Source organism: Molothrus ater, chromosome 8 (genome assembly GCF_012460135.2).
Source record: "Molothrus ater isolate BHLD 08-10-18 breed brown headed cowbird chromosome 8, BPBGC_Mater_1.1, whole genome shotgun sequence".
In the NCBI taxonomy this organism is placed as follows: Eukaryota; Metazoa; Chordata; class Aves; order Passeriformes; family Icteridae; genus Molothrus; species Molothrus ater.
This window is the reverse complement of record NC_050485.2, coordinates 26,322,889-26,344,541: the sequence shown is the minus strand read 5'-3', so window position 1 is coordinate 26,344,541 and position 21,653 is coordinate 26,322,889. Positions and strand designations below refer to the sequence as shown.

At 38.0% G+C, this 21,653-nt stretch overlaps 1 protein-coding gene across 2 annotated transcripts in view; it reads right to left on the bottom strand.

Annotated features, from left to right (window-relative positions):
- The window catches only part of SHOC2 (SHOC2 leucine rich repeat scaffold protein), a 62,862-nt gene that overhangs the window by 11,799 nt on the left and 29,410 nt on the right, over positions 1–21,653 (bottom strand). For both annotated transcript variants that reach the window (XM_036385561.2, XM_036385560.2), the window contains 2 exons: positions 13,086–13,223; positions 1,002–1,132 (listed from right to left, as the gene is read on the bottom strand). In XM_036385561.2, the coding sequence (XP_036241454.1) occupies positions 1,002–1,132; positions 13,086–13,223 (269 nt within the window). The remainder of the gene's footprint in view (positions 1–1,001; positions 1,133–13,085; positions 13,224–21,653) is intronic.

Here is a 21,653-nt window from a genome sequence, read left to right as displayed (position 1 = left end):
TTACAGTATAAACTATACACTTCTGCAAACTTAAGTGTTAACATATTGCGGGCAAATATACCTGAAGAAGGCAGCACAGTTACTAAGAGGTTTGTATTATGACTGAATGTGTTTTAAAGCCAGTAATCATCCCTCACATTAGCTTTTTGTAATTGCATTGCAGCTGCTTTTGTAACACGTCTGGGTGGGGTGGGCTAGCTTAGCTCTCATCCTAAAAGCAGCCTGGTGGCTTTCACTCTAGCATTTTCCTAAATTATAGTCTTGCACAAACATTTATTGAATTCTCTGTTTCAGTCTATCATTGATGAGCTCAGAAATTTATCTGAGGAAAATTAGTTACTTACTGGCCTTTGTTACTGTAAATACTTTGCCTAATTCCTAATGCATTTTGTTTTCTTCTATTTATAGTTTGCTATATACATATTTAGATAACCTTTAACCTCATTTTATACTAGTAATCTAGACAACTTGGGGTCGTGGGGATGACAACTTAGGAAAGTAGTTTGACCAACATTAAAACAGAAGAAACTATAAACTTTATGTTGTGTCATGAAGTCTTCATCTTAAAAGGTTCTAAAGAAATTGAATAAATATCCAAAATAAGAAGCAATCACATCAGATTTTTCTTCTGTCATCTGAACAATTACTTCCAGGCACTAATGCTTCACAAAGCCGAAACACTGAGAAACACTTACCTGGCTTGAGGGTGGGAATCTGAACTCATTACTTAAGGTTTTCTAAAGATACAGCACAGCAAATACGACCACATGTGTTGCTCCCAGTTTTGACTCAAGTTGTATGACATTAGTCTTTCTATACTGATTAAACATACCTAATATTTACACAATTGACATAATTCACATTACTTTTAGGTTAAAACAAAGGGTATTCCTCAGAGTTAAGAGGCAAGGTGAAATCATTTCCCTTGTTCCACTCCCTTTACAAAACATGGATGCTCTCCAGCAGTATCCCCTCCCCAGTCCACTCCCTCTACTCCTCACCTCTGGTAAAGTAGAAATGTTGTTATTCTCCAAGTTCAGCTCATCAAGTTCACTGCATTTTGCTAAAGACTTGGGAATTGCTGACAGCCTATTGTACCTCAGGCCAAGACGACTTAGACTGGACAGATTTCCTATGGGTAGAAAACAGGTGTTAACATGCTGTGAGAATCACACAAACACACAGAACAAGGTGTAACTTCTGATTCTTCTGTTATCTCTCACCCTACACTTCAAAATTTCAAATGGTGAAATGGAGCTATCATCCCAAAACAGGAGAATCACAGATTTCCAATGCTGAAGTCAACCATGCAGAAGTAGATTGTGCATATTAAATATAATTCTGAAGTTCTGCATAATATGATAAGCAAGCAAAGCTTACTGTCCTGTTGTAAAAGTCCTTCTATCCTGATCTTTCTATCATCAAAACATACTATCATTTTCCAGATGTCCCAAAATGACTTTTTAAAATTACAGACAGTATCATTCAATGCCATGAATCATATTACCAGAACCTGGGCATGCATCATACAACTCAGGTCCTGGCAAAACAATTTCCTCTGCAGGGAAAAAGAACCCCACAGCTTTACCATCCTCCAACAGCAAGAAAACCTTTAACAGGTGATAGGAAAAACCCCAGAATTTTCAAGTTTTTGAGTGATACTGAAGGGAAAGTCTGGAGGAAGTATACAAAAATCTGGACAGTAGTGCATGTAAAAGTATTTCTGAATATTGCTAGGCTGATGGTCCCCAGTTGATATGTCTTTCTGTCAGGGAACAAAAATCTTGAGAAACTTGCAGCTTGAAAATTTCCCATCTGAAACTCCCTTTAGCTCCAACCTTTACCATCTAACAAGTACTAAAGACCAAAACCAACTGCTCAAGGATATTGTTGATGGGTGCTGGGGCATTTAGACTCTCCTGCAGGTAGCAAGGCCTTGAACTTCACTGAAAAGCCAACTGCCAAACTGTACAAAGAAACTCCACCTCTGGCTCATCCCTACAATCAGAAAAGGTGTCTGTGCACGTTTGGACTTCACACCAGGGGAGCTTGTGAACACACAATTAATTCACACAATCAGTTCCTTGCAAAACATTTGTCGGTTTACACTTGCTTTTATGACCACGCATGGCACAACACCTTTGTTCTGCAAATTGAAGTAGCAGACCAACATATAGAAAGGAAACACAGAATTTAACAAATGGTAGAATGAATAACCAGAAGAATTTTAGAAGATGAAGGGTTCTTAATATGTACAGCCTAACTGCTCATTAAGGGAAGGCTATATTAGTGTCTATGCATGGGCACTTATACAAACTGGAGCACAACGAAGGAAGAAGTAAATGTAGAGTACGTCTGCTAAACAGAGAAAGACTTTCAAGAAAGCAAGCAACAAAATATCTCTTTCCTGAACCTGGTCAAAATAAATGCCCCAACATCACCAAATAGTTGGGAATGTAGATAATAAAAACTTGAAACTGGAAAGAATGCTGTATGATTTCGCTGTAGTTCTAAAACAGAGAAGTCAGAGAGCAGTGAAAGTAAAACAAGAAAACAAAAAGCATTAGCTCTCCCGTAAAACTGCAACTGAAAAAAATCCAAAACCCACAAACCCCTTAATTTAGAACAAAAATCATCTACATCTTCCAAATAGTGAAAAAAACAGGATGAGTTTTCAGTGCATATCTGATAATTATCTGACAAGCTTGGCAACAATTTTTTCTTCGTGCCATCAACAACTAAACAAAAGTCACAACAGGTAGCTACACACCATTGCTTAACTAATAGTATTTTCAATTGGGTGTTGACTTCTATTTTTTAAAGTGCTGGATTCTAAACAAGTATCAAATTAAGTTTTATAGAAGCAGCAAAGAAAGTCTTCACTTAATCAGAAAAAGGCATTTAAAATCCAAGGCTATCAACACTGCACTGCAATGCACAGATCTTCATCTTTTCCTGTTAAATCCTGCAATGCATATACACACTAAAGAGAATAAAGACCTATTCTGATCCTACAGTCCACTAGTAAAAAGACAGATTTGTACATAATTTAGCTATTTCATGCTGTATTTGTGAGATCAGGCATTGCTGGTTGAATAAAAAACTGGCCTCACTTCACACAAAAAACATTCTATTGCAAGGCTCGAAGATCATTAGGATTTGCCATCCTAGGGATGAACAAAGCACACCCTGGCTGTATTTCTCTGAATTGCTATTTAATATTTTATTAAAGAATGAACAACAAACTTCACACAAAGTAAGATATAAAGCTATTATTCTTTTCACTACCTAAAACATGCGCTAGATGCTGATCTGGATTTTTCAGGAGAAAAGGAAGAACAGGGAAGTAGACAGCATGATGCCAACTGTTGCTTAGCAATACAACATCGCTGTGCCAGTTCCAGATTGTGAGCACAGGCTGTATGTACATGGCTCTCTTCCTACCAGCAATGTGGCATTTCAGAAAAATGAAACAAGGCAGCCACTAGAGAGAGTCAAAATGTACCATAAAAGAAGAGAATGACACACGTTGGCGATCCTCATGACATTATCATGAGGAGAAAGGAGGCATAAATAGCAGCTCCCAGTAATTTCTCCTTGTCATAAGTAGCATTTCTTAATAGAACTTTATCACTGTTTCTTTACTAGTTATCTTTCTTCTCCATAGGAAAGGCACACAAAGGCATAATAGAAGACACATCCTGTGTGTACCACATTCCTTATGATTGTTTTACACATCACAGCACTAAATACAATTATTCCTGAGGACAAACCAGTAAGATTTCAGCTGCAGCTGCATCAATAGCACCTCTCCCACTGCTCTTGTCCTGAGCCCACCTGATACAGGCAACATGAGCCACCTTCTCATTTCAAATCAGAATTTATTTACAGCCTCTCAGTCTTCTGTCAACAAGGTACCTTTTCATCCTTGGAGTGCATACACACACCTCATTGTGAATGCATCACAGTGTGATACCCTTATCAGCTTTTATCTTCACATGCTGGACAAGCCAGATCCTAGACCCAGCTTCACAAAACAGGATACAGCTCTTCCCTCTGCCCAGTGTGTCCAAGTTAACATTTTTTTTAACAGGAATGCACCAGTACAATGTTAACATTTGCCTCCAGGGGCCAGTGGGCTAACATGAAAACCAAGTGACAAACTGTTTTACCACAGGAACTGTCACAAGTTGCTCAAGACTACACCTGGTGCAATGAACCATCAAATGATCCCACCTACAGCTCCCCGAGCTCAGGGTTACCCAGCTGATACCTCTATCTGGAGTTGCTTTACAGTGCTTGCAATCATCTCCAATATTCCAGCTCAGCTACTGCTTTCTGAGATGGAACAGCGCTGGGTATCTGCTGATGGGCTGTCAGGCCAGGTCTAGGGAATAAGGCAAGGAAGGTAACAACTGATCATGATCAGCTCAGACTGTCACCAGGACCATTTCCAGTTGTACTTCTGTCACTGAAGCTGTACCTCAGCAGCTGCTCTGAACCAGCCCCTCGCAGGTAATGACTCAGAAAACGCTGCACTGGATGTTCATGTACGTGACAGTTTGATAACCACAAGAGAAAAGCAGACACCAGCAGGAAAAGCAACAAGCAAAACGCCTTTCAACTTGTTTTCTTAGAGAGCCTGTTATGAAAACCCTTGTAAACTCAACTGCCTTATTCAGTGGTACTTCTAAAAATAAGATTGCAAAGCCTGACCGAGCCCTAAACTCACACCAGGCCTAAGCAAGTCACTGAAAAGTCACTTGCTTTAGATCAACTTTTGTCAGAAACAGTTACTCTTGGGATTCAGGTTTCACAGATGCCTTGTCTCAGGACCATTTTCTCACCAGCACAGTATTAACACCCATAAGCAGATGCCAGCTCTCAGGGTTGAAGGAACCTAAGCACAGAATTCATAATCCCTTCACTGGAGTGACTTTATGTCTCTCTCAGGATTAGCTGCTTCATTTACACAGAAGTGAATTAAAAATCCTTGGTAGCATACAAATCCAGAAATATTAGATTAAACTTATAAAATAAAAGGGATGCAAAATAGATGGTTTAAATTAATTCTTTATTAAGGGGACTTCAAAAATATTAATCAAAGGAAAAACAGCCTACCAATCCTGCCCCCCCCCCAAAAAAAAAGAGAAGACAGAAAACAAAGCAGGAAACTATGCTAACAAAGCAATATTTTTTAGAAAGACCACCTGAAGAGGCCTCTACATCTCTTTTTTAAGTATTTCAAAATCAAGAGAAAAAAGAACTGGTAAGCTGAATAATATAAAGAAATACAAATTCCTAATTCAAAGTCCTACTAGAGCTTTTTAAACAGTGTGATAAATGCTCTCTTTCTTCTGAGATTTACCACACCTCTTCCTTTCACTCCCTTAGTTAAAATAATCCTTCAAATTCCCTATCCTTAGATGAAAGGTCATTATTAATGTGAAACTTAGTTCATCAAGCTAATTTGCTAGCAGGATCAGTTGCTTTCTTTTAAATAAACCAAAAGCATCAGATCAATTTAAAAACCTGTTCACTAGACAAAACTTCTACAAATAATGTTAAAAACACAAATTGGACTTATAAGAGCTGTGCACATCAAAATCCCATAAGTTCATTATCAACAATATATGTGAACTTCAGCACACAACAGAAAATTGCAGGACCCTGCTACAAACAACATGGCACTATTAAGTATTTCAGATGGTCTGTCTTGTATAAATATTCTTAGATTTTGATTTGACTCAACTTGGCACACAATGAGCAGTCACCTACTAAAGAACATGTTTTATATGGGCACATGTCACTTCATAGAATGCCATGTGCTTAATTCACTGACGGATCTTCTAGCAAAAAAAATTTGCTGGTTTGCATACAAAGATACCAGGTGTCATTTTTAACTAACTGAAAGCAAGAAGTACGGCTAAAATTAATAATACTTTAAAAAAAATTAAACTTGATGTCACTTTAAAAAAAAGCATTAATTAAATGTAATACACCACATGATATTAATCTTGCAGTGAGAATAACAAAGATGATAATATGAAATAAATTTCAAATTGTATGGGAGATAGCAGACATGCTGCAGAGGGGCAGTTGTGGACAGAGATTAAACACTGCATTCAGATATTTCAACAGTGGCTCCTGGTCTAAAATAGCCCTGAGTCAGAAGATGCCTGTACCACACTTTGTACTTACTATAAACAAGTTTTCCAGATGTCAGCCAACCTCTGTGACAACTTTTTAACTGTATAACAGATTTTTAGGTGAAAGGAGCTGTTGGTGTTTAATCTAATCTCTTATCAGAAAGCAAACCGGTTCCCCTGATAGCTGTAGAGTAAAACGAAAGGCTTCAGATAAAGTGTTTAACCTTCAGTTGCACTCCACAAGCAGAGAGTAACAGCACAAGACGCCCCAAAAGAGATCCCAGTGATCTTGTTGCAGAGGAAACAAGAACAAAATCCCACAGCCATCATTCATCTGGTCTGGGGGCACCTTCTTCCTCAATTTCTTGTAGGTTTGTACAAATTAAAACTTGTGTCACCAACCATCATCTGAGAGACAACAAATCCCTTCTACAACCCCTACATCCCTAATGTTTATTATGCTCTGGCTAAAGGTTGATGCCCTAGAAAAAATGGGAATGGGAACATAAAGGTGATGAGGGTGGGAGGGCAACCACTCTTAGCAGAACTGCAGGAGAGAAGAGAAACCCTTCTGATCATTGCTACCAAATACCAAAGCACGAAATGTAATTATTCTGTTCCAAATAGAAAAGTGTAGTTAAACACAATACAAAGTTTGACTTAATTTCACTGGTTTAACAGAAAAGTGACTTTTTGTGTATTTTAATTTTTCTTTTCAGCCATCAATACCTCCTGATATACCAGGCAGGCCAGTGTAGGAGGCAAAATCAAATTCACAAATTACCAAAGTCAGCAGGGTCCATCATTATTTGCCCTGTTCAAACCAAAGTGCATTATCCTCCTTCTGCAAAGTCTAGGAGTTCTGATGATGTTATCTATTAGAAAGCTATTTAACATTAATTTAAAATTAGCCTCTACCATCCCTACAAGTTTAAATGCCATCTGAAGAGAGCAAAGAGTTTTCTCTGCAGTCAGTCTGATATCATCTAAAGACAGGTTTTCGCTCATCATATCAATATTAAAACACTAAATTGTGACCACAGGCAGTCAGTTATTTTTCAATCTGATTCCAGACTCTAACATTGCTGACTATGTAAAAGATGCACACAAGATACTTGCAAAACCTGAGCAACAAAGGCTCAGGTACCTGATACACACCACACACAACACTTGTATAAGGCTAGAGAGCACAAACTCTTAGTGACATGTTTCTGAAACTGTCTAGATGAAAATTCGACTTAAAACTCATTTAATATGCGTTCATCAAAATGCAAGATAACTCACAGACCCACTTGTCTCAATTCTGATGTGTTCCTTTGAATCACTCTTCCCTTGTGCCTGCTTCTCACATAAAGAAAATAATATTATAGGCTTTTTCTTTCTGCAGTATACTAATCATTCTGAAAATGCTGAGCTGCAGTTAGAACACATCCGTACACACTGGTCTCTGCATCTAATTACTGTGTGAAGGTACATGCATTCACCAAAATAAACTGCCCCCACTCTAGTCTTAGGATGAATATCCAACCAAAATACAAACTAAAAAATATTTTCATAAACACATTGAATCAATGAACTCAGAATTACTTAGCCATTAGAAGCTATCCTAACCTTTAATGAAATAGTACATATGTATTTAACTATATTGGGTTTGCACTGGAAATGTATTAATTAAAACATAAATACAAAACACTTCACATTGCAACAGAGACAAAAACAACAGCTGGACCTTATTTTGAGCTATCAATGAAAGCATTTCATTTTACTCAATTCACACTGTATACAGTAAGACAAAGCAACTGAAATTTATTTAATTTAATTTTTCATTGGTAGTCTTTTTTCTCTTTTCAAATGACTATTTAAAGCCTTTCTGGGAAAGTAAAGATACATATAAATGTAAATCATATTGTATGAACAGTTTATACCTAACTGGCAATGCAATAAAAACGTTAACCTTTCCTAAGTGAATGATGTGTTTAATTTTTTAAGTCTACCCTACTATATAAAGAAAACATGAAATGTACAACACATGAATATATCTTAACAATTTTAGCTAATTAAGTAATGTGAGAATTATTTTATCAAGACCAGGGCTCCACTTTGTATCTTCCCTGCCGTAGAATGCTGTCCCACAGCAGATACCAGGAAATGAACCTAAAGAAAGAAGAACACCCTGAAACTTCCTGAAGAGTGAGGAAAGATTCAACAGTGACTTCTCAAATGTAGAAGCAACTGTTATGATTTTCTTCTGCATAACTGCCATGTCACACCCTGAGCTTTCAGCACCTGCATCAGCCTGTGCAAACACTGAGACCCAAATGTGCCCTGCCCATCACATGCAGTACTGTCTGATCTTCACTAGTGTGACAACACCTCACAGCCTCATGCCTGCCCTTCCGAACTTGGAGGACAAAATGAGCAAGTCACTTCCCATGTACCCTCCACCTGACATTTTCCAGTCAATTTTGCTACTTTATATTTACTAAGTCTAGAATTGAAGGCAACAAGAACCAGAAGTTTTCCTTTATGACACCACCACAAGAACTAGACAGGGCTCACAGTAATACAAAAACTAGAGTACAAGAGTGGGAGCCACTGCTTTCAATCAGGTAAAGAAAAGGCTGGACTTACTGCAATTGCCCAATACTAGCAGGATCCAATTAAAGAAGTTTAATTAACAGCATAGTCCAAGAACAAAACCTTAGACAAAGTGCCAAATGTTGGTCAGCTGTCCCAAAGTGAGCCTATGGAAAGAGGCTTGATGCCACAAAACAGAATGCTCACTGACCAAAGCACCAGGTCGTGCTTAAATGTTGAGAATATGAATCTTGCTGTGAAAGCTGGAGCAGAAGCCTCTACACTTTACTCCATCACAACAGTGAGTAATTAACCACATCAAACTCATCAGTCACATCTGAACATTGCCCCTGATCACTGAGAGAGCTGCAGGTGCTCAGATATTTCAGAACAAGACTCCTGATTTTGCTAAACCTGCCAAATTTAAAATACCATTTTAAAGTAGTTTCACGTTTCTTCAGAAATGTCTTTGCTTCTAGGGACTTGAAGCTCTCAACCACAATTTTGCATAACCTGAACCGTACCAATTCCATACGTCTGGTTCTGGTCAATGCTTCATGTTTTATCAGCTGTAGGTTTAAAGAGAAAAACAGTGCTCTCAGAGGTACACTGGGGTTAAACAGGTTAGAAGCGTGGTTTGGAAGACAATTTCAACCAGCAAAACCAATCAATAAATAGCATTTAACTTCATGAAAGCTGTGATTTCAGCTTCTGAGCTATAGTGCCAGAGAGAAGGGTTGGAGGGTAGTCCAGAGCTGTAAATCCCATTTTCCTAACCATCTCTTAGGAACAGTGCTATGTCAGACACTGGAAAGTGTGTCCATTGACAGAATTTTCTGTGCTTTAAAGTATCATTTTGGAACATTTACAACTGACTATTCTTTTTTTTATTAAAATTTCTGTTGCCTTAGATGCCTGAGAATATGGCATTTGACTATAATCAAACTGTACACGTAAGCACACAAAACTAGAAAATTACAAAGCAGATGAAGAATCTGGTATTACTAAAAGCTGTAACTGTTTCTGTTATATTTCTTTCTCAAATCAGTTTTTCTATGCTTTTACATATGAAATTGTGAACACATTTGTACAGAATGCTAAAATTAGAAGTTCAAAGAGGGAACACTCGCTATGTGAGGATATGCAGGACAAAATTATCTAAGCTATCTTAAGAAACAATTTACTCCACCCAAAATTTGTTGCCAGTCTCAAAAATTCAATTAATAATTTTAATATAAATGATAGGTTATTCACCTTCTTCTGTGTTGGATATATTAGTGTGCCAGCTAAGTATACAGAGATAAGACACTGGGTAAATAAAAGTAGCTAACAATTCCACCACCCTCCAAAAGCAAAAAAAAACCACCACAACATGGGGGGGTGTGCAATCTGCAATGAAAACACTAAACAGCTACAATCTCACTATGATTTTGATTCTGGGCTTGAAACTCTCGGAATGTGCTAAGCCATTCCACAAAGCTCATTTTTCTTACAGGAAATGATCTAATATAAAAAGTACTTTACAATTTTCAATCAACAGAAATACAGATATGAATGTATTAAGCCAATATCTATAAAGCAAGGCATTAGATCACTTCCTGACAACTAATATCTAAAATCGACATTTGTTACAGCACAAAAGCATGCTTCTACAGCATTAGTTGAGAGAAAAACTTGGTATTTTTACAGAGTGGGTATATTGGCTCTGCAAGCTCTGTAATCACTGCTGATGCATAATCCCTTCCCTGCCACTCCCCTGCATGTCACCCTCACGTCCCTTTCTCACAGCTCCAGCACATTTCAGTACACGCTGTTAGTTACCAAACAAGCTTTTTTTTTTAAGTTTGGCAGATCCTGAAATCTTCCTGTGGTAAAACCAAAGCTTGTTTATATAGTCCAGCAGCTACTTTTAGAGGGTTTTTTGATGGAGGGGAAGGAGAAATAAAAAGCAAAGGGGGCTATTTGTTTTTCAAAGCAGCATGACAGAAACATCCTTCTCAAGAAAAACTGAGGCCTCAATCAAAAGGGTCTCAGTGGGGGAGAAGGGCACAGACCTGGCAGCAATGGAAAGCCTGTCCTCCATGAACAGGAGGCTCACGGGCTCATAGAACATCTTGAAACGAGCAAATGTGCTAGGTCTGCTTTGTCCCTGGTGCTTAACCCAGAGTTTGACTGAACTGAGAACCATTAACAGCACTCATACAGTGAGCATCCTGACACCTGGAAACATGGAAACGTTGCAAGAAAAGGCAGTTGTGGCAAGCAGCAGGCAGGGACAGAACCTGCAGCGAAAGCTGGAGAGGCTCAAGGGCCACCCCAGCCATGCGCCATTGACTCGCCAGGCTTTTCTCAGCACTCAGAGTTTCTCGCTGAACAATGCCAACCACAAAGCAAGCTGTAATCTAAAAATCATGCCACAGCTTGCTTTCGTATGTTGAACCAAAACTACGATGACTAAGAAATAAAGCCAATGTTGCTGAACTGGCTACGGCTGCCTTTTCTGCAACATGCATAAATGTAGGCTGATCATTATCATTTAAGATGGAACCTAAAGCTTTCCCTTCACTGCTAAATTCTGTTTGTGAACCCCGTGAGGCACAAACATGGATTTCTGATTTTAAGTTCTTATTTAAATACTTTTTTTTTAACTTACTGTTTACGAGAGAGATTTTCCAGCAGAGCAAAACTGAACTAGAGCAAGGTTAATGACAAGATGGCTCACTCCCGTCTCCTACCATTATTCAGCTATCTTTGGTGGTTTCTTGAGCTCTAAAACATTGATATTCAGCTCAGATAAGCATGTAAAGAGACAGTTACCAACATTTAAAAACAAGTAATTTCTATACATTATAAGGACAATGCAAGGGAAAAACTAAACAAAGAAAACAGAAATCCAGTCCAACCAGGTATGAACCTGACTCAAAAGAAACCACCTAAGCTTACAGAAACTTTCTGAAGAAATAGGTGAGTCCAAACTATCTTGACTGCAGAGTGAGCAATTTCCTGTCTATCACAAGTGACTTAACTGCCTAATAACTTTGTGCCTCTCCTACCCAGAGACCTTTCCCTATAAGTACAGTCCTGCAGCATATTACAAATGAGATTTTTCTGGTCCTTTGAGACGTTCAGTGAATACCAGGCACTAAACAACTTAGCAAATCATATTACTACTCTTCACAGGAATTAACAGCATTAGTCTATAAGCCTTGAATATGGAAATCTCACACTTGCTTAGAGAATTTTTCCCATAATTAACAGTTTACCCAGGGAACTCACTCCCTAAATATGACACATACACTACACATAAGTGTTATGTAAAACAACATTCAGCAAGATTTGCAAAATAGCAACAAAAATAAAGGCTGTACTTATGAATGGTGTAAGTTAGATGCAAACTCCAGATGGAATGGGATCTCCAGAGTTTAAAAATATCAGTCCAGGAAGGAAGTTTAGTTCCAGTGGATACATCATCAGTGTAAACTCTGCTCACGTCAAACTTTCTCAACCAAAAGCCATAGTAACTTCATCCTCAAGAATTTACTGCTAGAAGAAAAGCTAGAGTGTTATTAAATGGTTCCTCACTTTACCATGCATTAGAGTACATTAATAAGTACTCAACACTGAATACCATTAAACTCATAATGTTCATTCTTCTGAGTATGTTCTTGTGACAGAACTTAAAATCATTATGGCCTTGTTTTTAGTCTTTTTAAATCACAGCAGCCATCTTTTTCTGCCATCTGTTTAAAACTGATTTAATGAGATAGGAAAAGGCATATTTTGTTGCTTTATCCCACATGAGATACTGAAACCAACCAGGACTGTGTTCATTTAGTCTATTATTCCCAATGTAAGTTGCAAACTCTCTGTATTCTATTGCATAAGAGCATGATGACCTTGTGGACTTGGGAGATATATTTAAATGTTCCACCAAAGAACATAATACATACATAATTATTTTAAAACATTTATGATTTTAGTGTTATATTTCTTTAGGCAAAGATGTAAGTTTAAATTATCTGCCAAAGTACTGCACTTCAACTATAAGTGAGCTTTTCATTTCTTTATATGCTCAGTTTCATTACAGAATGAACAAACAAGCAGAAGATGTTTGCTTATAACCACAGAACACCTTAATATTTAGAAGTAATGGATTTGGATTTTTTTCATTGCAACTCTCATTCTTAAATTGTTTAAGGTAACAAGCACACCTTGCTTTAAATCTCAAGTGTGAAGCTGTGTTGAGCTGAACACCAGTCATTCTACAGCCACCAGCAAATACTCATTCTTGAATTTGTTCCCCTTAATGAACATTTTGAAACAGTGACTTATTTTCTCTTCTCCAGCCTCTTCACCTACCTATGGTTTCTGGCAGGTCCAGGAGCTCATTGTGCTGCAAGTCAAGGTTGGTGATCTGCGTGCAGCTTCCAATCTCCTCTGGAAGATGTTCAAGCTGATTGTGCGCTACATCCAGCGTTATGAGGTTACACAACTCACCTAAAAGCACACAGGAAAACCAAAACATAGAGGACTTTAATGTACAGCTCTCAACAATGACCTCCACACAGAGATTAATAGAATCAGACAGATTTTGGGATAAGCTGAAAAAAAGCTACTGCTGCCATAAAGTTATACATATAAAATAAGGTATTACAGGATCATCATTTCATCAGTCAGATCTAAAACCTGATCAACAATTTTGAAAAGCTCAGATAAAGCTTTAATAGATTCTCCAAAGAAATGTTATTTATTGGTTGATTTTATTCTGACAGCTCAAGCTGTGGAATACAAGTACAAAACTTGCATCTTACACTTGTTTCAGGCTGACCAGAATTTTAAAACATTACTAAGTAAATGAATTGTACTAAATTTTGAGAAATTAAGGTCTGTTTTTATATAATGAATTACTTTCAGCCATAAAAATCAACAATTAAGAGACAGAAAAATTATTTGGCTGACAACCTAGATAATCCAAAGTCCTGAACACTATTTTTAAACATTTTAAACATTGGTGACAGTCATCACAAAAAAGACAACTTACAATAAATACAGTGTATGCAAGCAGACCTACAGCAAATAAAAGTTTGAAATAAAAGGCTTATCTGTTAAGCATTTAAAAAGTCTGAATTTGCTTGGAGTTTAGAGCCACTTCACACAGAACTGCTTCATTTCTGACATTTATAAATTAATTTAAAAGCACAGCTAGGCACAACTCTCTGAACAGTAGTTTCACCCATTTTTATGTCAAACACACTGTTTGACATTAAAATAGGTGTTCTGAGCAAAAGATTGTTGGGTTTGAAAAAAAGAAAATACTAACTCTGTGCATGAATACAGGTGTATGTATTCACGTTTTTTGCATCTGATGGAGGTAAAATGAATGCATATTATTTGAACAGCTTCTACTCTCTCCAGTAAAGATGAGGTCACTGCATTTGTATATTAGAGCATGACTCAGTGAGTAACAAATTTGGAAGAGCAGCAAATTCCTTTTGAGGAGCAAATGTCTATTTTTAAGCTTCAGCATTGTATCTTTGACACAAGGATTTTCTCACAGGCCTGCAGGATTATCCTGGGCAAGTTCTGACGTGTAGAATGTCTACTCATTAGGTCAGCAGATAATCACAACTGGTGATTTAATAAATCATAAAATAATATGAATCCTCAGACTCTGTCTAGAGTTCAGGCGTCATGTAGCCACAATACTCACTATGTATCACAGAACAATTGTGAAAGGCCAGGAAAAAAGTCAACCTCAAAGCTTCATGATTCTGTTTTTCTTAGATTGTTAACATATAACTGATATGTTAACATATCTTATTTCCTGCACTAATTAAACCAAACCAGCATGTTTTTCTAGAAACTAAGATGGAAATGTAAAGCTGGTGCTCAAGCAGCTACTCCAGCACTGTGTGTGTCCCCTCTCTTACATCAGCAATCAAGTGCAGTCCAGGCAACCAGAGGCAAGAGCTAAATGAGCTGTATCCAGCACTGCCTAACCCACACGTGTCAATGCCATTAGCAGGCAGAAGAAAGCAAATGTAAGAAATAATTAAGCAAGAGTTAATGGTCTGTGGCAATGATATCCTTATTATTCATGGAAAAAGGGGGCAAAGTGTAGAATGCAATAGGAGGAAGAAAAGTTTGAGGAAGACTTAAATCATCCCTCCCTTTAAACAAACAAAAAAAGAGCTCCACAAAACTTTGCTGAGGTAACTCAAGAACCTTCACACACTTCGGGGCAGTAGTTTTCCCTTCATGATTGCTGTTTTCATTTGTTTTCACTTCAGGTCTTAACCAATAATGTCAAATTTGAAATATGGCATAAATTCCATTTCATCATGCTGAGTTCTCATTTACTTGACTCTTCCCACTCTACATCTGCTGAAGTCGAAAAAATACTTGGGGGTTTTGCAGCAACATGTGCTGCACTTCATTTTTGCACCTGCTGATGTCTTTGACAACAGCAAGCTAAATGTTTGAAACAAATATCTTACTACCTAATCCTGAGGAGGAAAAATAATGAAAAGAGACATAATGCCTATGTCTCTCTAGAAAATTAAGGGCAACCAAACACTTTAGTTTAATCTGGATAGCCATACTTAATATTGTCACATTAAAGATGCAGGCATTATTTTAAAAAGCAACAGTAGTAGCATTTAATACAAATACTGAATTTAAAACACATCGAGGACTGCCCAACAAATTTTAAGCTTTAGAGCAGAAATCAAAAGTTAGAGCCCTATCATGAAGCATAGTGACTTAAGGAAAGGAATTAAAGAGATATAGAAATATTCAGCTTTTAATTCTCATTGCTCAGTAAGGAATCTTGTTCTTGGACATTTATTGTGTATTTATAGTTTGACAGCATTTCATCAAAATGGGTTTATTGCCCACTCTAAGGGTAGAAGAAGAGGGGAGATGAAATGCTGTTGGCACTGCAATTTTTTCAAAACTTTAAGTTGAATTACTGAGACACAACAGAGAGCATGCAAGTCAACAAAAATCACTCGAGGTACATTTCTCCTGTTGCTCTCCATGACATACGGCAAAAAAATCTTACATCCAATATGCTTAACAAGGTGAAAAACATTTGGGTGATGTGATAGAGACTCAGATCACAGAAGTGAAGAGCATGGACCCAGCCTATCAACTTAAACACGCCATTTGAGATAAAAATGAAGTCTAAGAATCACTTCATAACCCTAAGAGTACACACATAAAGAGGCTAACTGAGAAACTCAGGATCGAGTCCAGCTCTTTAGCGAATGGCCCACAGGGAGACCAAACCCACATCCTTGGTGTCATGAGCACCATGCTCTAATCAATGGAGCTAAGTGGTTTTTTACATCTTCACATGCAAAGGCACACAGAGTTCTCTCAGCTGTGGCCTGAGAACAAAAATACTAAAATACTGAGTGGCCAAGTGTGTGAGAGCTGAGACAGTGTGTAAATGGAAATGCTCTTCAGAGCACCTCACAGCCTGAGGCTGTCACTGCATGTGGGGCTTGAAACGCTACTGTGAGGTAAAAGGAAGAGCAACCAGGGATGGTAAGAGTCGCTAGGGAATCTTTAGGGACGGGAAAGTGAGAAATCAATGTAGCTTAGAAGGGTAAGTGTAGGAAAACAGAGAAATAAGGAAATAAAAGGGTCCAGTCCCTTACAACGAAATGCTGGCCATGTCCTGTGGCCAGCCAGCACCTGTCTTCTCTCTAAGCTCCATTTTCCGGGGAGAGGAGCTCCCAGTTCTGAGCTCTGAGCACAGCAAGAGCACAGCTCATGTGCCCAGCACTGCCGAACTCATCCCAGCACATCCCACCCCACGTCCCCAGTGGGCCGAGGAGGGCTCGGGGCCACCAGAGCAGCAGCCTCGGCCCGGGGGCAGCGCAGGCCCGGCCGGGCGAGCGCACCGTGAATGGCCACGCTGTGGCTGCGGCTGTGCGGGCGCTGCTCACAACAGCAGCGCTGTCAGGAGCTCCAGCACACAAACACATGGCAGGAGCACTCCACACAACACATAATGATCTGCGAATGCACAGAGCCCCAACTGGAGGCCATCTGCATCATGCTCTTCCCAGGAGCTGATGTTTCAGTGAGTCAAAGTGTCCTTCTTATTGTCTGAACAGCGGCAGCTCTACTGAGGAAATGCTTCTCAAAAAAAAAAAAAAAAAAGTTAAAATAAGTTTCACCAAGATACAACTGAAATCTGTCATTTTTGCTTTGCCAAGATAAGAACCATATGTCAAAGTCAAAAAAAAAAAAAAAAAGCAAAAATCTTTTCCTAAAGCAAAGATTTGTTCAGGTACAAAAAGAAAAATGTCTAATGAGTAAGGAGCTCATGATCTTATTCATAGTAAAAGAATCAACATTTGCAATTTTTTGTGTCCTACCTAAAATTTGCTGAAACATATTTTTATCTTGATTGATCAGAAGTAAGTCAGCTAGAAATGTGCAGCAGATCAAAATCAGCCTTAACCAGAAAGCAGTTTCCTGAAGAAAACCCATTCCTTTTCATCACACGGACAACTCCTGCATCACTTCACTAAAATATTGTTCAAACACCCAAAATCACTACAATAAGACAAGCACAGCTTTAGGGAAATAATAACCACAGGTTAATTTAACTCTTTTTGCCACAAGTAATGTCCAAAACAGACAAGTAGTGAATAAAATAGTCTCTATAGACTACTTGCAGCTGCATTGAAGGGGTAAGCACCTTCACAACAATTAAAAAATAATCTAGGAGGGTACTAGAGTTTGGAGTTACTTTTTTTGGGGAGGAGAATTTTTTTGGCTTTTTTTTTACTATATTACATTGTGATTGCAAAGGGGAAAAAAGGCAATTAAAGCTCAAAGTCTGCCAAGAAAGCAGACAGGAATTGCACGTACTAGCTGGCTTGACAATAAAAGATTTTAAAGTAGGAGCAATGCTCATTTGAAAAACATAAAACAGTTTCTCTATAAATAACCTTCACAAAATAGTCAGTTACAGCATAACATGTAGTTTTTAAAAATTTGTATTTTAAAGGCCCTAAAAAAATCACACAATTCAAATGCATTTTTCAGGGAAGACAGTTTGTGAAGACTTCAACCGCCTTCCATTTAAAAAAAACTTGTTGAAATACAGCTAAGTATCCCCTCAACAATCATTAAAAAAGGTGGAGCAAGCAATCACCTCACTGTTGTTCTCATACACACAAAGAATAAATGTTGTAGTATGACAATGATACATATACCTGCTTTTAAAAAGCCAGCACAATGAAATGACTAACATTTTCAACATAATGAGGCAGAATTATAGTCCCATTTCATGGCCAACTTTGAAAGCCTGTTATGACAAGAGGGCCAGGTTACATGCCCTGACTTACAAAACTCTGAAAGTTCTTTTTGGCCATATGAAACACAAAATACTGCTTCACCAAAAAACACTCAAGTACACACAAATTAACAGTTGGAGAGAGTATATAGGTCAATAGCAAAGAGGCTTCAGTGCCTCCAATCACTAATTCAGTCAGTGGGCACCACTCTTGGATGGCAAACACAATTTGTAATGTAGCCTGTTTTCCACTGAATTAATGACATGCCTGCCCATGCTTAAGCAGATTGAATATTATGAAATCCTTCACAACGTGATAAATCCTAGGCCAGATGACACAGCAAGAGGATCAAGACTCTTATGGAAAGCAGAAGGAAGAGGAGAATGCAAATATTAGTGGGACTTCAGGCTGATGTGTCAGAACATTGGTTGTAAGCTAATATGTAAGAATTAATTATCCAAAATCAGCAATGCTGGGAACAAGTTACAAACAGCTCCCATAACTTTCATAGCTACTCATCTTTCACTTGGTTCTCTGCTGGCAAAGGAGAAAATAAAAGGAAAGAGAATTTTCAGTCCACACAAAGTCTGTGGGACAGGTTTCTTGATGTTAGAAAAAAAATTAAAAACAATTTTAGAATTTTGGAATCTTTTAACTCTCTGTGAGATCCGAGTACATCACTGTGACAGCGAGCCTGAGCTCTTTGTTCTGCATTACCAACTGCAGTCAGAGCCATTCTGAATTATTACTGCACAACTCTAACTTACACAGAAGAGTTACCAAGGAGAAGGAATGCAATTTTAACATGGTCATGAGTGACTTACTGACTACCAAAGTTAAAATACTCATGTAAGTAAAAAATAAGCACAGTAATATTATTCTCAAAATGCAGAATGCACACCAGGATCTAGTTGTGGGAACCACTCAAAACCACAGAACCTCAGCTGAAAAGACTCAAAATCTGCTCTAAAACATGCTTCAACAAGACATAACAGCAAACACTTATTGCTTATAACTGAAAGCAACAAATACAAATAAAATTAAAAACATGTTCAAACAAAATCCCAAACATGCAAAATGTAGAGAAAAGTCTTAGCAAGGGCTCAAAGCAGGATTTGAGGTGGACAGCAGAAACTCATTTGAGTGCCAAGACAAAGGCAAAGTCTTGCACCTAGCAGGGAATAACCCTGTAAAGAGGTACAACCTTGCACCAGGAGGTGAGAAACAGCTCTGCAGGGAAGGACCAGGGGGTCCTGGTGGTGCTGAACCTGGGATAACATCTGGAGCCTGTCCATTTTCAGTGTGGAGCAAGCTCTCAAATAATAAAGGCTAACCACCTTGCAGGCTACATTAGAAAGGGCAGCCTGAGGAAAGTGATTTTTTTCCCCTCTGTTCAGTACTTACTGAAGTATTCAAACAGTTAAAATAATTGCAGCATTGATTTAAAAAGTAAATAAAATAAAACTTAAAAAAATAAAAAATTAAATTAAAAAATTAAAAAAAAAACCCAAAACAACTCTGGACTTCTAACAAGCTGTCAGTTATCTACTGGAATTACACTTGGGGCATCATCCCAGTAAGCTCTGCAAGCAGATCAAAAAGGCAGGACTACTTTATCATTATCCTAAAGCCAGCCTGAAGAAACTGTAATCAGGAGGAATTTGACCAGCTGACAAGAGCTTTCACAAGAATCAGAACCCAGTTACTAAAGCTGAAGCTGGTCAAAGAGTTCTACACTTTTTCTGCAGCTCAAGAAAACCACCAGAACTGGATCACATAAGCAGTCATTATCTCTGACTCCTAGAGACCAACACACATACATCAATGCTTATATTTATTCCACTCCTGTTCACAACTTCATGCTTTTATCACATTAAAATAAAAATATATAAAAGCATTCTCAACTACTGTTTGCAGACATTATCACACCAGTTAAGCCCAGGAACACAATTTTGTTTTTCCTTCAAATTGATGAAAAACAGGAAGGTGTTCTTAGATACAAATAATGTAAACAAATATTTCTCTATATTATCAGCTCTGCTTAAAAAAAAAAAAAAAGAAAAAAGAAAAAAAGGGAAATGAAATTCAGAGCATCACTGAAAAGCTTTGCAACTAGCAAGTCATTTAATAAGGAGGCACCACATTCAGCGTGGAGTGAGTAGACTTGAACTGATGTGGCTGCACACATCTGGTCCACTGTCTACACTACTGAAAACAAAACAGGTGCAAGTGTTATGAAAAAGAGTTTCAAAGCAGCGAAGAAACCACAAATTATCTAAATATTGGGTAGATGGGGGAAGAGAAGAAGAGAGTCTCAAAGACATTCCTAGCCTGGTGTAGGCAGATTCCCTGAATTACATTCTAAAAATATTTCCCTTGCAGAACAGGCCTGACCAGATTCTCCCCAGAAAAGGAGATGCATTCACAGACAGAAAACACAATATTTGGAGTCTCAAGAAACTTGCAGAAACTATGTACATATAATTTCAACCACATTGACAATATAATTTCTACTTGAGTTCTGTGTGCTAACACGACAAAAATATTCAAAACTGGTATAAGATGCAACCTTGTCTTTGCAAGGAAAATGTTATCAACTTGATTGTGCAAAACAATTCCTTCAACACAACATGGAGGAATGCAATAAAACTCCAAATATAAGAAATGCAAAAGGCTTGCTTAAGTAACAGCCTGCAAACTGAAACATTTGCTTGGCCTCATCCCAAGACAATTCCTCTGGTTTTCATCCTTCTCATGCTGACTGCCTGACTCACCAAAGCATTCACATTCTTCCATTCTAATCTTCCACTTTTTGATCTCAGTGCAAATGGACAACTTACCAGATAAGGAGATGAAGCTGGTGTCCACTTTGTGAACTCATCCCCACAATTATCCCTCCAGATCATCTTTTGGCAAAGTTTTCACAGGGAAACCTTTCTGTTAAGGTTTTGCTTCATGAATGTCACCAGAGATTGAACAGCCAGGTGAACAGGTAAATTCTGTCTTGCACTTGATGTGCTTGTGTGTATGTGTGTCTGTGTATATATATTGTGTATGTGTGTCTGTGTGTATATATATATATATAAAACATCTGCATAACATGGGCAGGAACAACATTCAAAGCAAACTTTCAGACCTTACTAAAGATGAAAGGCATTTATAGAAGTTTAAAGAAAAAAAAATGGCCAAGCCTTCGGAAGAAGAGGGTACTGAGAATTACTAAAGAAATAAGCTGCATCAGACTCACGAAATCCCTGATACAAAAACATTTTTGTCAGGAGTCAGGTTAAGCCTCACATACAAACTTAGTCTGTTTCTACGCACATGTTTGCTTAGGGCTAGAGTAAGAACCAGGATACAGGGCAAGATGCACTCTGAAACAATTTATCACCGCTGTTAGGTAGGATGCAATTGGTAAGAAAGAATAACAGAGTAGCTTTGCCATCAAAAACTCTCATCAATGGATTCTCATCACTGTACGTAAAAACATTGTTTCAGTAAGGTGCAGCTGAGCTCATGCTACCAGGATTCCAATAAGCTACACCAGGCTATTTCCATGTCTTGTACCACAAGACATGGAAAGCAGCAAGAAAGGGAGAAAAATGTTCTG